Below are 15,428 nucleotides of genomic sequence, written 5' to 3'. Positions count from 1 at the left end.
CCTGGTTCCTTTGGTGCTGCTCGGGAGGCCCTGTTTCCGAGCTTTCTACCTCAAGCAGCGTAGACATCAGTTCCATTCAGAGCTGTTTACACTGCCCAGGTGGACACTTTCCCTCTCATCCCACTTCTCTTTGCCTCTTCCCTGTGAGAGGGACTTGACTTTTTCTCTGTTCTTTGTGCTAAGGTTTGGTATTAACTTGAGAAAATGTCAGTAACCACTACCCACCAGGCATCTCACAAAGGTTTGTCCTCCTACAACTCTTGGAATGTGAGTATTATCTTCTAGGGGATGATCACACAAGTACCTTCCTCAAAGCCACTGGGAGGTGGCTGAACGAAAGGGCAGGCTCTGGTCTCTGCCTCAGGGACCTTTGTTCTCACTGGAGCCAGCTGCTGAAAAAGGATCATTAGTAGCTTTGGCAGAATGGAAGGAAGCTCATACACAAAAGGTATGAAAACCTGAGAGCTATATAGCAGAAAGGCAGAATTTCAGGTGAAAGGCATTTTAAATGACAGTTATATTTCACATATAACTTTATATAATCAATGTATTTATAACAACCTACTATGTAAATCTAGATCACTATATAGGATGTATTAATGTTACATGTTTATATAAATGAACCTTTATGTACCTGACCCATAATAAGTAGAGCCTATAGTTAGAGAAATTAGTAAATAGGCAAAACCATAATTAGGGAGATTTTAACACACCTGTCTTATAAACGGAAAGATCATGTAGACTTAATAGAAGAAAACAATGAACAAGTTTGCTCTAAAAGATGTATAGAGTTTTATGCCTAGTAGAAAATAGGAATTGTTTTCACATACTCATGAAACCTTAAAAATAATTGACTGTGTGTCAGGCTATTAGAAGAGGTCAACAAATTCTAAACAGTAGACATCATTTATATAAGGCACATTTACTTTTGATCATGTCCTGAAATAAGAAATAAGCAACTAGTATATTTCCAAAATATTAAAAACAAAAAAAAATGCTATCCTCTTGAATATTAAAAAAAAAAAAAAACATGCCTGGCATGGTGGAACATGCCTATAATCCCAGTGCTTGGGAAGCTGAGACAGGAGGATTGCAAGTTTGAGGACAACCTCAGCAACTTAGCGAAACACTATTTGATAATAAAAAGGGCTGAGAGTATAGCTCAGAGGTAGAATGCCCCTGGGTTCAATCTCACATTCAAAAAATAAACAAAACCAACCAAACAAAAACCCCCACTTTTCAAAAGTTTAATATAAATTTCAGGTTAAAATGGAAATCTGTATTGCAAATATAAAGTATTAATGAGTGAACATCATTGCAGTATATATATCAAAATGTGTGGGGTACAACAAAGTGCCACTTGGAGGGAGATTTGGGCTCTCTGCTGTGTTGTCCAGTACACTTCTCTGTATGATGCAAATGTTCTCTAATTGTGCTGTCTGATATGGTAGCAGCTTACATGTGGATTTGAAGTAGGCCTTTGTAACTGACTTGAATTTCAAACTTTAATGAACATGAATAAATGAACAAATATTTTTGCATGGTACTGGTGATTGAACCCAGAGGCATTTTACCTTCAAGCTATACCCCCCAGACCAATTCTATTTCTTCTTGGGAAACAGGGTCTTGCTAGGTTGATGAGAGCCTCACTACTTGCTGAGGCTGTCCTTAAAACTGTGATCCTCCTGTCTTGGCCTCCCAAGTACTGGGATTATAGGCATGCACCACCAGGCCCAGCTATGAACATGAATTTAAATTTACATAGACATGTATGTCTATGATACTAAACCACAAAGTTCTATAGTGTCTAATAAAGCATTATCAGAAAATAGAAAAATACTAATTTCAAATTAGAAAGTGAGATGAACCCAATCATAAATGTTTGAAAATTAACACATTTTAAAATATAAATAAAATGGATTTTTAAAATTTTATTTCATCTATATTTTAAAGAAGAAGGTGGAAACTTAAATTAACCAGTAATCACCAAGGAACTGTAAAAGATAATCTAAGGCCCACCTCTATAAATGTCTTTCAGACAAGATTTTATAGATAGGTTTTTAATAAGCCTCAAAAGGCACATGATTTCTATGTGTTATAAAATATTTGAGACTATAGAATAATATGGAAATCATTTATATTTCCTTTTTTTAAGGTTGGCTCATATCTGGTGTGGTTATATCCAAACCAGATAAGACAAAACAGTAAGAAAAAATTATATTCAGTTTCATGTGGTAACATGGATACAAAAATCTGACAATGAATGAATCTATTATACTTTATGAATTAGTTTAGCCAATGCAATTCTGACTTGGCTTTAGGAAATCTATTAATGTAATTTACTACCTAACATATTAAAGAATAAAAATAATAGTATGATCATGTTCACGTAAAAATGTTGGGTACATTTTAACATGCACTATGACTTTAAATTCTTAACTTCAAAAAATCTTTTAAAAGTTGATAAAAGATATTGACTAAAAACTTTCTGTTAATACTTTTAGTGCTAAAAATATTCAAAGTATTGCCAGTGAGGTCAGGAAGAGAGCAAGAATGCTCACTGTCCCTTCTGCTATTCACCATCTTCTTGATGTTCTAGCCAGTATGTTAACATCCATCAATAAAAGGCATACATTCTGGAAACAGAGAATGACTATAAAATGAAGGACATAAAAAACTCAAGTCTCTGAGTCATGCCTTTTAAATAGGGAGATTTAATACAGCAATGATTTTCCTAATTAACCTTTAAAATAAGTGCAAGCATAATCAAAACTTTAACAGGATTTTTTGATATGCTGATGGTAAAAATCTGTATTGGAAGAGAAATTGTGGGAAAATATCTAAGAATCAAATTTTAAAATAGTAAAGAAACTATCTATGCTAGCAAATAGTAGAACTGGAAATAACTAGTGATCAAACAATGTAGTATTAACCAGGAAGAGGCAAATGGATCGATGAATAAGAACCAATATCAGAGAAACACAGTCCCAAAGGTGGCATTTGAAATCACTGAGAGTATGTAGCTTGTTCAAGAATTTTGTCAGGGCAATTAGTCCTGACTTTGAAAGAGATGAAATCTGTTATATAACTCATTAATCAACAAATTATAGGATAAAAAGCTAAGTGCAAAAACATAAAACCATGAAAGTATTGAAATATACTATAAAGGCACACATTAACATAAACAGAGATGGCTCTGATATCATGACAAAATTCACCAATATAGCCAGGCGTGGTGGCGCACGCTCATAATCTCCGCGCTTGGGAGGCAGAGAGTCAGCCTTGCTGGCTTAAGAGACCCTGTTTCCAAATAAAAATATACAATAGGTCTGGGAGTGTAGCCTGGAGGTAGAAGGGTTTCCAGGAACCCCAGTACCACACACACAAAAAAATTCACCAACATAGAGGAAATAGTAGCTTGTTACTAAATATTAAACACTTATTAGTGATAAGAGATTTTAAATTTAAACACTGAGCAATAGACTGGAAAAAGTGGTCAACTAACAGTCACAGTATAGAAAATCCAACCAAGCAATAAAAAGGCAAAGCAAAAATGGGAAGATTCATTAAGATATGCATAATAAAATGGGCATACATATTAAAATGCATCATAATTAGAAATGAAGATTACCATTAAAATGAAATTCAACATTAATTAGAAGAATCCCAATGTCAAGGAATACTGAGTGGTTTTTTTCCTCACAGTGTTAACAAAAATGTTTAAAAGCTTGAAAATAATCAGTCTTTAAGAGTTAGGGGAAATGGACACTTATACTTGCTATTTGTAGCAACCTAAGTTTTGAGTCTTTTGGAGAGAACAGTTTGGCAGAACAAAAGCAAAAGCTATCTGATTTTAGTTTGGCTTGAGGATATATATTTATTTGCACAAAGGTATGCTTATAAATATATTCATTGTATTATTGTAATCCTATCAAAATTCAGCATCAGAAGAATGGCTTAAACAGTAACTATTACTTTAAGGCAGACTGGATGGAGATGAGAGATGAGCACCCCCCCCCCCCCAGCTACAGGAGGAAACATGTCTTTAAAGAAAATAAATCTGCAACGTCCTGGAAAATGAGAATGCTCTCAGGAAACCAGAATTTTTGAAGAATTGTTGAACTAAAAAGAGCTGTATATGGATGTAATATGCTGATAGGTTTGACATAAAAATTGTCTGAAAGGATAGATCCCACGCTGTTGACAGGGGTTGCTTCTAGGGATGGAATCGAATTAGGATATGAGAGACGATAAAGGAAGACTTTAAAAAATGAAGGAAGCAGACGAGCAGATGAAAGTGCAAAAGCTTTGTTACTTCAGATTCCTGCCCGGCTTCCTGGACCTCACCATTTTTAGCATAACTCTGGGGACGTTTTGCTGTTCTTTAGTGTGACTCAGGCTGAAGCTGGAGGGCCCCAAGGTGGCCTACACCAGCGTCCTGCCTTGCGGGGTTGCATCTGTGGCAGGCTGCCTTTCTCTTTGTGCAGTATTTCCAACTCTCCTCACCCCTAAGTCTGTTTTCTCGTGTGGGTCTGCTTATGACCTAGCATTTCCAATTGTCTTCTTTTTCCCCTTAGTCAAGCATCCCTGTGCTTGAGCATGTTCAGTGGATTGTGTTCACTAGCCACAGAGAGTAAAACAAAAATAACACGTAAAGATGAAATTCTGTTTTTTAATAATTATACTTGGAAACAATCCTAAATGGAAATAAAATTTGGCTCCTGATACTGGGATTTGAGTAAAATGCATATCTCCTTCAAAGGATTTTGAGCATTTCTCAGGATTTAGGAATTTACATCTTTTGCTTTTCTCTGGAATGTGTATGTTTCACCAAAATAAATTGTTAGGAGAGCATCATTTTGGTTTTCTGAGCAGTAGACAGATTTTCCAGCAGGATGAGAGACTGGAAAACTAAACCATAGGAATTCTGTTGTTAATAGGACAAATGAGAAATTTTCAAGAAAACTGGTAGAAGAGCATTGGCAGGCAAAATTTAAAAATAGCATGACTTTCAGATCCATTAAATCCTATGGGCTGAGGACATTCCTGCCTTTGGGGTGTGTATATTTGACCATCCAGTTCAGCTGCACAGGCTGTCAGTGTGTGGCCACCTTTATTTCTCACATCCATGATGTTTCCTCTATGCCCAGATATTAATTATGTGATATGTTTGCATTCTTTCTTCTCTTTCAGGCTAAACTAGACCTCTTGTTAGTTGCGGATGTCACCGCTCACTACCTGGCAGAGGCTGTGCAGAATTCCTTTGCAAGTGCAGCAGAAGTCACCATCACCCTTAGTGACCTGCAGAAGGCAGCCAGGCTTTTGGACGATTACACATTCGACATGGTTTTCTTGCAGATGACTTCCTTTCTGACTGAAGAGGACATAGAAGCTGTCAAATCTATTAGGTACACTTTAAAAGTTTTGACTCAAGCAATTTCTATACAATTCTTAAAAGATGCTATATATCTAATTTTTAAGATGGAGCATATCTTTGTGGGTAGAATCTATATACATGTTGCTGTTTGTATTGGTAGTCTTATATAGAAAAAAAATTATTTTTCAGGTCTGGGGATGGAACCCAGGGGCCTCTGAGTTACACCCCCTGACCTATTTTTTATTCTTTATTTTGAAATGGGCTCTCACCAAGTTGCAGAGGGCCTCATTAAGTAGCTGAGGCTGTCCACCAACCTCAATCCTCAGGTCTCAGCCTCCTGAATGCTGGGATTACAAGCGTGTGCCACCATGCCCGGCTAGGAATTGTTGTTTTGTTTTGTTGCGGGTCTGGAGATGGAACTCAGGGGCATTTGATATCCAAGCTACACCCCATGCCCTATTTTTTATTCTTTATTTTGAAACAGGGTCTACACTGAGTTGTGGAGGCCTCACTAAGTAGCTGAGGCTGTCCGTGAACCGTGATCCTCCTGTCTCAACCTCCCAAATACTGGGATTAAAAGTGTACGCCACAACGCTTGGCCTAGGAATTGTTTTAACTTGAAAAATAATAGGTATAGGTGAGAATGTAAGAATTAATTGATCATAGAAATTTTCATTAATTGTTGGGCAGATATTAAAGTGAGCTCTCTCAGTTCTGTGCCATGTTGGCTGTGTACTGACACTGTATCTTGGAGCCATGAGGCTTTCCAGATATGTCAGATCTGGACACCACCACCTATATTCCTGTTTCTTCTTAAATGTCCACAAAAGCCTGGCTTCTTTCTAGCCCACACTAGCTCTTGAGAGCTAGAGTCAATGGTGAGAAAGTTAGGTTCTTCTCTGCCTGACAGCATAGGATTCTGAGGCACTTGGGGTGCATTTAAACAGGGTTAGGTCAGAGCAGATTTGTTCTCTTTCCATTGAAAAGGGAAATAGAGAAAGTGAGATTGTAGATAATACTGGAATGTATGAGAGCTTGTCAAGATTATAAGACAGGCTGGGTGTGGTGGCACACGCTTGCAATCCCAGCATTTGGGAGGATTGTAGTTCGCAGACAGCCTCAGCTACTTAGCAAGGCCCTTCACAACTCTGTGAGACCCTGTTTCAAAAATAAAAAGAAAGCCGGGCATGGTGGCGCACACTTGTAATCCCAGCATTTGGGAGGCTGAGACTGGAGGATCACGGTTCACGGATAGCCTCAGCTATTTAGTGAGGCCCTCCGCAACTTAGTGAGACCCCATTTCAAAGTAAAGAATAAAAAAATAGGGCAGGGGTGTAGCTCAGAGGTTGAATGTCCCTGGGTTCCATCCCCAGACCCGCAAAAAAAGAAAATAATAATAATAAAAAGACTAAAAATAGAACTGGAGGGTGTAGCTCAGAGGTACAGTGTCCCTGGGTTCCATCCCTGGTACTACAAAAAAAAAAAAAATTATAGGTAGGACAGGCCTAACAGAAAGTTCAGAGACAGTTATTGTGACCTCTGAATAAACAGGAGCAAGCAGATTTTATTAGGGGAAGAGAAGGGTTGGAATTGGAAGAAGCCCAAGCCACAGAATCATTTATTAGAGAGAGAAAGACACTACTTCTGGGGTTTCTTTTAGCAACTGGTCTTTTGAATTTCTTTTGGCTTTCTGCTGGGAATATCAATTCTAGAAGAACCAGGCAAATCATCTGTGTTAAAAGTAGATTTCAGGGCTGGTGTGGTGGCACATGCTTATAATCCCAGTACTTGGGATACTGAGCCAGGAGGATCACAGATTCATGGCTAGCCTCAGCTACTTACTGAGGCACCTTGGAACTTAGACCCTGTTTCAAAATAAAGAATAAAATAGGACTAGGGGTGTAGCTTGCATGTAAAATGCCCTGGGTTCAATCTCCATACCACAAAAAAAAATAAAAAAATTTAAAAAGTAGATTTTGCTTCCAAAACATGGTATAAATAGTCCTCTCTCTGAGCATATGCCTATCTTTATTAAACTCTTTAAAATAAGATTGAGGCCTTACCACAATAGCTCATTCATATAGCTTTATCTCTTTCTTTTTCTTTCTTTCTTTCTTTCTTTTCTTTTCTTTTCTTTTTTTTTTTTTTGGTACAGGGGATTGAACCTAAGGCATTCTACCTCCAAGCTGTATCCCGAGCCCCAATTTTTTATTCTTTATTTAAAAACAGGATCTCACTAAGTTGCAGAGGCCTCACTAATTAGTTGAGGCTGGCCATGAACCTGAAATCCTCCTGTCTCAGCCTCCTAAGCACTGAGACCACAAGCACGTGCCCCCATGCCCAGCCACGCAGCATTTTTATAGTAGCTGGGTGAGGTGAGTGGACCTGGCTTTTTATCAACCACTTCTGACAGGTGGGCAGCCTAGGCTGAAGTGACTTGCCCCCAGCACATGGCTCTTCTCACAAAACACGGCCAGCTTCTTTCTAAGAAAGAAATACTTCAGTACTTTTGCCACTCTTTTGGTGGTACTGGGGTTCCTGGAAACTCTTCTACCTCCAGGCTACACTCCTAGACCTATTTTATATTTTTATATTTTTATTTGGAAACAGGGTCTCTTAAGCCAGTGCGGCTGGCTTTGAACCTGCGTGATCCTCCTGTCTCTGCCTCCCAAGCACGGGGATTACAAGGGTGTGCCACCATGCCTGGCTAAAGTCACTCTTTTACACCTGGGATTCAGTCTATGCCAAACTTGGTTTGGGAAGGACAGTGGGCAAATCAGTATGGCTGGCTTCTCCTCATCTAAGAGTGGGATCTCACCTGTGTCTCTGAATGGAGCAAAGCGTTGTGCTTGCTCATCATAGAAACTGTGTTTGGGATAGGAGAAGATCCTGTTCTGATTAAGAACAATCTTTGTGTTTAAGTGTGGTTACTAGACCTAGGCAAGTCAGGAGACACTTTCCTACTAGACACTGATCTCTGCTGGTTCTCTCCATTGCAGCTTTCGTTGCTCTCTATAGTGCAGCCTGAGGTTCCATTTTTTCCTCCCTCTCCTTCTCTCTCTTCCTCTCCTCTCCCTCTCTCTCTCTCTTCCTCTACCTCAGTTGGATCCAGGACCTCATGCATGACAGAAGGGCACTCTACCACTAGCTACACCCTCAGCCCATAGTTTATCTCTTAGCAAACAAAAGAAGATAGATGACGGCACTGTGTAGATATGCATATGGTAGTTGTATTATTTTGTGGTGAAAATATGTGCCTGAAGTGTAAAAAGGATAACTTGTGGAATACACCTGGATTTGTTTTCTTGTCTCTTTTGGCTCTGTTCCCAGTTCCTAGGGTAGGTCTTGACTAATAGCCAGTGTTTTCTACCTTGTCATTTTAGGTCTAAGTGAGTAGCAGTATAGATAAGTGGGATAAATGCCATACTATAGGTGTAAACAGTGAGTTCTTGTTTTTGTATTCTTCTTTGAAAAGGGGATGTTTTCTTTGTGGAAGCTTTACTTTTGTGATATTAGCCCCAAAGGATAGAAATGTATTTGAAATTTCATTCTCTGCCCTTGGAACTATAATAATAGTTTTATGATTTATAAATTTATAAATTATTTTAAACTCTTATAAAAGGATCTCCAAATAAATTGCAAAGTTTTAAAACAGGAGAGACTCAGTTGAGAAGTACTCATTAGGTCTCAGTTTAAAATTTGATTTTGTTAGTGGAAGAAAAAGTGATATTTTTATTTTTGTATTGCTTAGTGCCCCCCCCCCCGGAGAATTCATTCATTAGAAAGAGAACATTTTCTTGGTGATTATGGAAACTAGAAACTCTTTTAGCTTATTGATTTGTGCAGAATATGAATGAGAAGCTGAGCTCAATGCCAGAGTGTTAGATTCTGGGAGCTCTATCGATTGCTGGAATCCCTGTACAGTTCTACAGTGAGAGTTTCACTGGCGGGCTCAGCAATCGGATTGGTCATTGATTCTGTGCCAATGATAAAAATTCAGGAATCCCAACCCCAGTGCAAAGCTTGAAAATCATCAAGGCATACACATCCCTATACCCAAATCTAACATGTTTTAGTGTCAGTGAAATCAGTTGGTCTGATTTTCCAAACAGAGGCATAGGGTGATTTCTAAATATAAAGCATCTATTTTTTTTTCTATTCTATTCTATTCTATTCTGCTTCTATTCTATTTTGACTTGTAATTTACCTTCTGTGAATCTAGAAAGTATTTTTATTTCAACCAAGCTACAGTAATGGTCCTGTTTGTTCAGTCCATTTTTCTTTCCCTGTCTTTCCTCCTGTGGTTGTCCAAGCTTCCATTACTCCACGTACTCCATACTTTCTCATCCCTTAAAAACTATATGAAATGCTCGTATCACAGCAGACCTCATTCTGTCATTCCCATTCCTTCTGAGCCACCGCAGCCTCCACACCACACATGGATGTGCTTTTCCTACCCCATGTCCAGTCGGCCAGTCAGTCCGTTCCTAGCCTCCCTCCCATGTGTGCCTGTGTCCTCATGGCAACCATGTATTCTTCACTTTCTCCTCTCCGACCCAAACTCCTCAGGATTCACAGAACAGGATCGAGCCCAAAGGGACCTCAATTAAGTGAACGTTACATTTTAGCAGACATCCTGCTTTTCCGAAGTAATAAATATTGTGAATTATGTATTACAGAAGATTTTTAGGTATGCCTACTGGTCTCTCCGAATATCTCTTTCAGTCCAGAGGCACAGTCTTCCTAAAAGGCAGATAGGATCATGTTCCCAAGCTCAATAGCTTCCCATTGCACATTTATTTTCTATTTTTATACTTTTATTAGTACATTGTAATTGTAGATCATAGTGGTGTTCAAAGGGATGCAAATATACATGCACACAGCAGTTGGCATATTTCCCTCATGTCTCAGCTCACTCCTCTCCTCTCTTCTCCCTCCCCATACGTGTTTGTGAGGTTAGTAGTGCTACCTTCCTTCATATATGGACCTAATATTATTTAAACTGTTCCTTCCTTGTTCTTCCCTTTTCCTGTCTCTCGCTCTCTTCCTCAGTCCCCGTCCATTCTTTTACTGGTCTCTCCTCATTAGTCTAAAGTTCCTTATGTTTCTTATTTTCTCTCTAGCTTTCACAGATGAGTGGACACGCAGCCCTACCACCTTTCCTCTGGCCTAATGGCAGCCACCGCAGCCCTCCCTCCCTCTCGGTGTGTCTCCTGCTTCTCTCCCCTGTGCTCCCTGCCAGGGCCATCAGGACATGTCACTTTCTCAAGCTGCCTTGGCCCTGATCCCTCAGGGTCTGTGTGTGTGCCGTTGTTGCCTCTGCTTCCCAGCCTCCCCTGCCCCAGTCTTTTGTGTGACGCCCCTGAGCCACCATGGAGGCCTGCTGCTCGAAGGCCTCCCCTGTGGCTTAGCGCAGGCCAGGGCCCAGGGTATGCACTTTGGCCTTGTTTTGGCACTCTTCACAGCACTGGATATATTTTTGGCCACTTAATTTTTATCTTCTGTGATTTGCTTGATGTCTGTCCTGCCTAAGAAACTCTTAACTCCACAAGAGCATTGGCCTTCCCTGTCTGCTTGCCACAGAGCCTGGCAAATAGTAGGCTCTTAATATATACAATTCAGATATAAAGATTATATGCCATCAGCTCGCCACGTCTGCAGGTTCAGCATCCCCAGATTCAAGTGACCGAGGATCAGAAATAGTTTCTAAGAACTTGTGTCTGTATTGAACGTGTGTAAACTTTTAGTCCCTAAACAGTACAAGTTAACAACTATTTGTATAGCATTTATATTGTATTAGGTATTATGAGTCATCTAGAAATGGACAGAAGAGGTATGTAGATTGTAGGAAAATACTAATTTATACAAGAAACTTGAGCACCCAAAGATTTTGATATCCCCATGGACTCTTGGAGCCAATTCCTGATGGATACCTAGGGTTGATTATATAATGAAATTTGAAATATAGAATAATATATATTTACTTTCTAATATATTGACAATAGCATGCATGGGGATTCTTCCAGTTATGAAGTTAATGAATAAGTAATAGCCATGTATATTGATAAATTATGCTTTGGGGGTATTTAATAATAGCCTCTATTTCTTCCTACTTGCTTTAAAGTTTAGTTCATAGTAATATTGTCTTTGGAAAATCATTTCTTCCTGGATAATGCCAAGGCTCAGCTGACTTATGTATTCTCAAGTTTAGTTAATTGCAGTGCCACAATTTTGTTTTTAAAAGTTTTATTTTAAAACATTTCAAGCATATAAAAGTAGACAACTTAGTATAATGAACTTCCATGTGCCCATAATGCAGATTTTATAGTTATCATCTGGACAGTATTGTTATATCTACTATTTCCCAAGCTGCTCTGCCCACAGGCAGATTATTTTAAAGCAAAACTGACATTATTTCATTTCTTTCACAAATACTTTAATATATACCACTCTGAGATAGGGATTCAAAAATAACCACAATACCAATGTTTCATGTGAATATTAATAATTCCTTAATTCTGTTGAAATATCTAATCATTGTTCAATTTTTTTCCTGCTTCTGATTTTTTTTTAAATTATGCAAACCAAGATTCAACCTTATCTTCCCTGTTTTCTTTTTTATCTTGTTCTCTAACTATATATATATATATATATATATATATATACATACACACACACACATACACACACACACACACATATTACATAATATATACATGCATATACACTCTGTGTGTGTGCGTGTGTGTGTGTATCCTTTAAAGGGGTAATTAGTCTTAGATAACTTCCCATGCTCAGGATTTTTCAGATTCCATCTCTGTAATATTATTTTAAATGTTCATCTTTTTTGCTCATTTTTATTTTAAACTGATGAGTAATTTTAAAAGTTGGATAGGTTTAGGTTCTCCTTTTTTAAGGAAAAGCAGTCCATCTCTTATCTTGCTAATTTAAGATGTTATTTTTTTTTTTTTTTTGGTGGTACTGGGGTTCCTGGAAGCCCTTCTACCTCCGGGCTACACTCCCAGACCTATTTTATTTTTTGAAACAGGGTCTCTTACGCCAGTGCGGCTGGCCTCGAACCTGCGCGATCCTCCTGTCTCCGCCTCCCAAGCGCGGGGATTACAAGCGTGCGCCACCACGCCCGGCAAAGATGTTATTTTTAAGCCAGATCTGGTGGCACACGTCCTTAAATCCCAGCACTTGGGAGGCTGAGACATGAGGATCATAGGTTCTATGCTAGCTAGCCTTAGCAATTTAGCCAAGCCTCATTTCAAAGTAATAAGTAAAATAGGGATATGGGTTTAGCTTAAAGGTATAATGATCCTGAGTTCAATACTCAGTAACCACAAAAAGAAAAAGAGAAAAAAAAAGATGTTACTTTTACTACATTCCTATATTATTGCATCATTTTAAATTCTAAACAAATAAAATCACTATAATTTAGATCCTGATAAGTTTAGTTCTTGAATCCCAATTTTTTGAATGATGAGTTTGCTTGATTAAAATATTTTCCCCCTCAGATTTGGCAAGAAGAAAAATACACATTTGCTGTTTGTTTTTATAATCCCTGAAAATTTTAAAGGTATGTGCCTGTTGGATATAACATTTGTTTTTTTTCTTCAAATAGAACTCATAAGAGCTGTTTTTAATACAAAAATTCTTAGGTTGTATTTCAGGGCATGGAGCTGATATTACTTTAACTGAACCACTAACAGTGGAAAAAATGAGTATTGTGGTACAATACTGGAAAACATATTTCTCAAATGCAGGTAAGTGAAAAATAAATTTCCAAAGGTTTGAAAAATTCTTATTGAAATATATAAAAATCACATTCATGCATTATTAAATTGGTTCCTTATGCCTTTTATTTGTTGAGGATTAGCTGTATTATAAAGGACATGTAATCTTCATTAATCATAGAAGAAAGTATAAATAACCTAAGACAAAAAAATTATGTCTTTAGAAATTTAAAATATATTGCCCAGTACGGTGTTGTGGTAGGCACAGAGTTTTTCTATGCAAAATTTCACTTCTTTTCTTTTTTTTATTGGCAGCCCTAGCCACTTTAGTCATTAAAATGGAATTAATCATGCTTTGTCATTATATGAATGTTAAAAGTCAGGGGTGCTAACCTTGAAGTTAAAATACTTCTATATAAGTTATTTTACCTCTTCGAATTAATAGGGGTTTTTTTATCTTTTCTTGTTTAGATTTTTCAATACAGATTTTGTGTCAGTGCTTCAGTTAGACCTCACATTCCCAAACTCTTTACCTACTGCATTAGTAGCATAATTATTGTATTGCTAGCATCCAAACACAAACTAATTGAATTAGCTTTACTTGTAAAAGGATAGACTTCAAGTTATGAAAGTAAGTTCTGGAATTAATATTGACTAGTATCTATTTTTAACTGTTGTTGGCCTGGGATACTATCTGATACATCTTGTAGGATGCAGATTATATCAAATGGGCAGATGTTAGCAAAGAGGCAAAGTTTCAGCAATGTAAGATGGATAAGTTCTGGAGGTCAAATTTAGTGCCTGGTGAATTAACAGTATCTTACTGTACACTTGAAATTTGCCAAGAAAGTACATATAAGTTTGCACATATACAAATAAGAAAGAAAATAAATATGTGAGGGGATGCATGTGTTAATTAGGGTGATTGTGGTAATTATTTTACAATGTATAGTATATTAACTCCAGTTTTATACCCTAAATATTTAGTTTTTAGTTGCCCACTAGAACTCAGTATAAATGAGGATTTTTTTAAAATTAATTAAGATTTTAAAAATACACTCAAAAACACTTCCAGGGTTATTCTGTATATGTTCATATTCCAGGTGATACAGAATACAGTGTACCCCACCTTCTTTAGTGTTATTTTTAAGTATTTAGATGAAAGAGTCTGCTTTATGACACTCCCATGGCTCCTAGCCCGTGTGGTTTCTGAGTTCTTCCTGGAAATAGCTAACATGGTGGCCAGTGTCCTTTGGGCAGTCTGTTCCTATCTGGTCCTCAGTGTGAACAGCAGCTGCTCGTCACCTGTCCAACACCCTTGTATTACTCACCATCACGCCTGCTTCCAGTTGTCTCATCTTTGCTCCAAGGACGAGCAGCTGCAAAAAAATAAAAATAAAAACTAAAAAATGGTTTCCCAAAGGCTGTATTTTGGCAGTGCAGCTGCTAATTGGAGACTCGTGGATATTTTCTGTCTTTTGACATTTACTTATAAATAGGAACTTGATAAAGTCAGTTAAATGTGTTTTAAGCACACCTGTCACTAAGTTACTAAAATCTGATTCAAAAGAGGATATCCTGGGGTAAATAGTATATTAATCTTGCTTTATAACCAAGGTAGTTTTATGCTTCACAGACTGATACTTATAACTTGCTTCTTATTTTTAAAATGCTGCTTTGTAAAATAATCATTAGTGATTTTAGAATTAAAACAATCCTCTTCCATTCTTTCAGTTAAGAGTGAAAATGCTGTAAGTTCTGAAGAATATGAATTGCCCCTACAGAGTACTTACAGTGAACACCTGGGATATTTTTCTGCTGATTTATTCACTTGGTTAGTTGTGTGTGTAGTGTGTGTGTTTGTGTGTGTACTTTTTCATATTAGCACTTTTTACCATGTACATTTTATTAAGTTTTTAAGTTTTTTTTTTTTTAATGTTAGCTCAAGTGCTAAGGATGTGATTTTTTTTTTTTTTTTTTTTTTTTTTTTTTTTTTTTTTGGTGTGCTGAGCTGGAACCATGGATGCAGGTTACCAAAAAAAATCGACTCGATATATAAAAAAGTACTTCACAAACAGAGTTGACCATAGGGAATCAGGTTTAATTTTAAAGTATTAAGTTTCCCAGGGAACTTTATCAGTTAGAGTCTAGTTTATCAGTAACCAAAGCTAAATAATAACAGTGCTATTCACACTTTTTAAAAACCAGTAGAAACCTTTATTCAAACAAAAATTAGGAATCTCAATATGCAAATAGACAAAAGCAGCCTTACCTGTTACCCCGTGGTAACTTAGCTTTCTCTCTTCTGTCTT

General features: G+C 37.5%; 1 protein-coding gene across 1 annotated transcript in view; it reads left to right on the top strand.

The window, feature by feature from the left end:
* Positions 1-204: 204 nt before the first annotated feature.
* The window catches only part of SOHLH2 (spermatogenesis and oogenesis specific basic helix-loop-helix 2), a gene marked incomplete at both ends in the record, with an annotated part of 38,539 nt that continues 23,315 nt past the window's right edge, over positions 205-15,428 (top strand). Inside the window, 5 exon segments of the mRNA XM_080689439.1 lie at positions 205-267; positions 5,194-5,408; positions 12,898-12,959; positions 13,042-13,146; positions 14,851-14,950. Of these exon segments, the coding sequence (XP_080545565.1) occupies positions 205-267; positions 5,194-5,408; positions 12,898-12,959; positions 13,042-13,146; positions 14,851-14,950 (545 nt within the window).

Source organism: Muscardinus avellanarius, assembly GCF_963383645.1.
Source record: "Muscardinus avellanarius genome assembly, chromosome: 2".
Lineage (NCBI taxonomy): Eukaryota > Metazoa > Chordata > Mammalia > Rodentia > Gliridae > Muscardinus > Muscardinus avellanarius.
The sequence above is the reverse complement of the archived record's forward strand: the minus strand, read 5'-3'. Positions and strand labels throughout refer to the sequence as shown.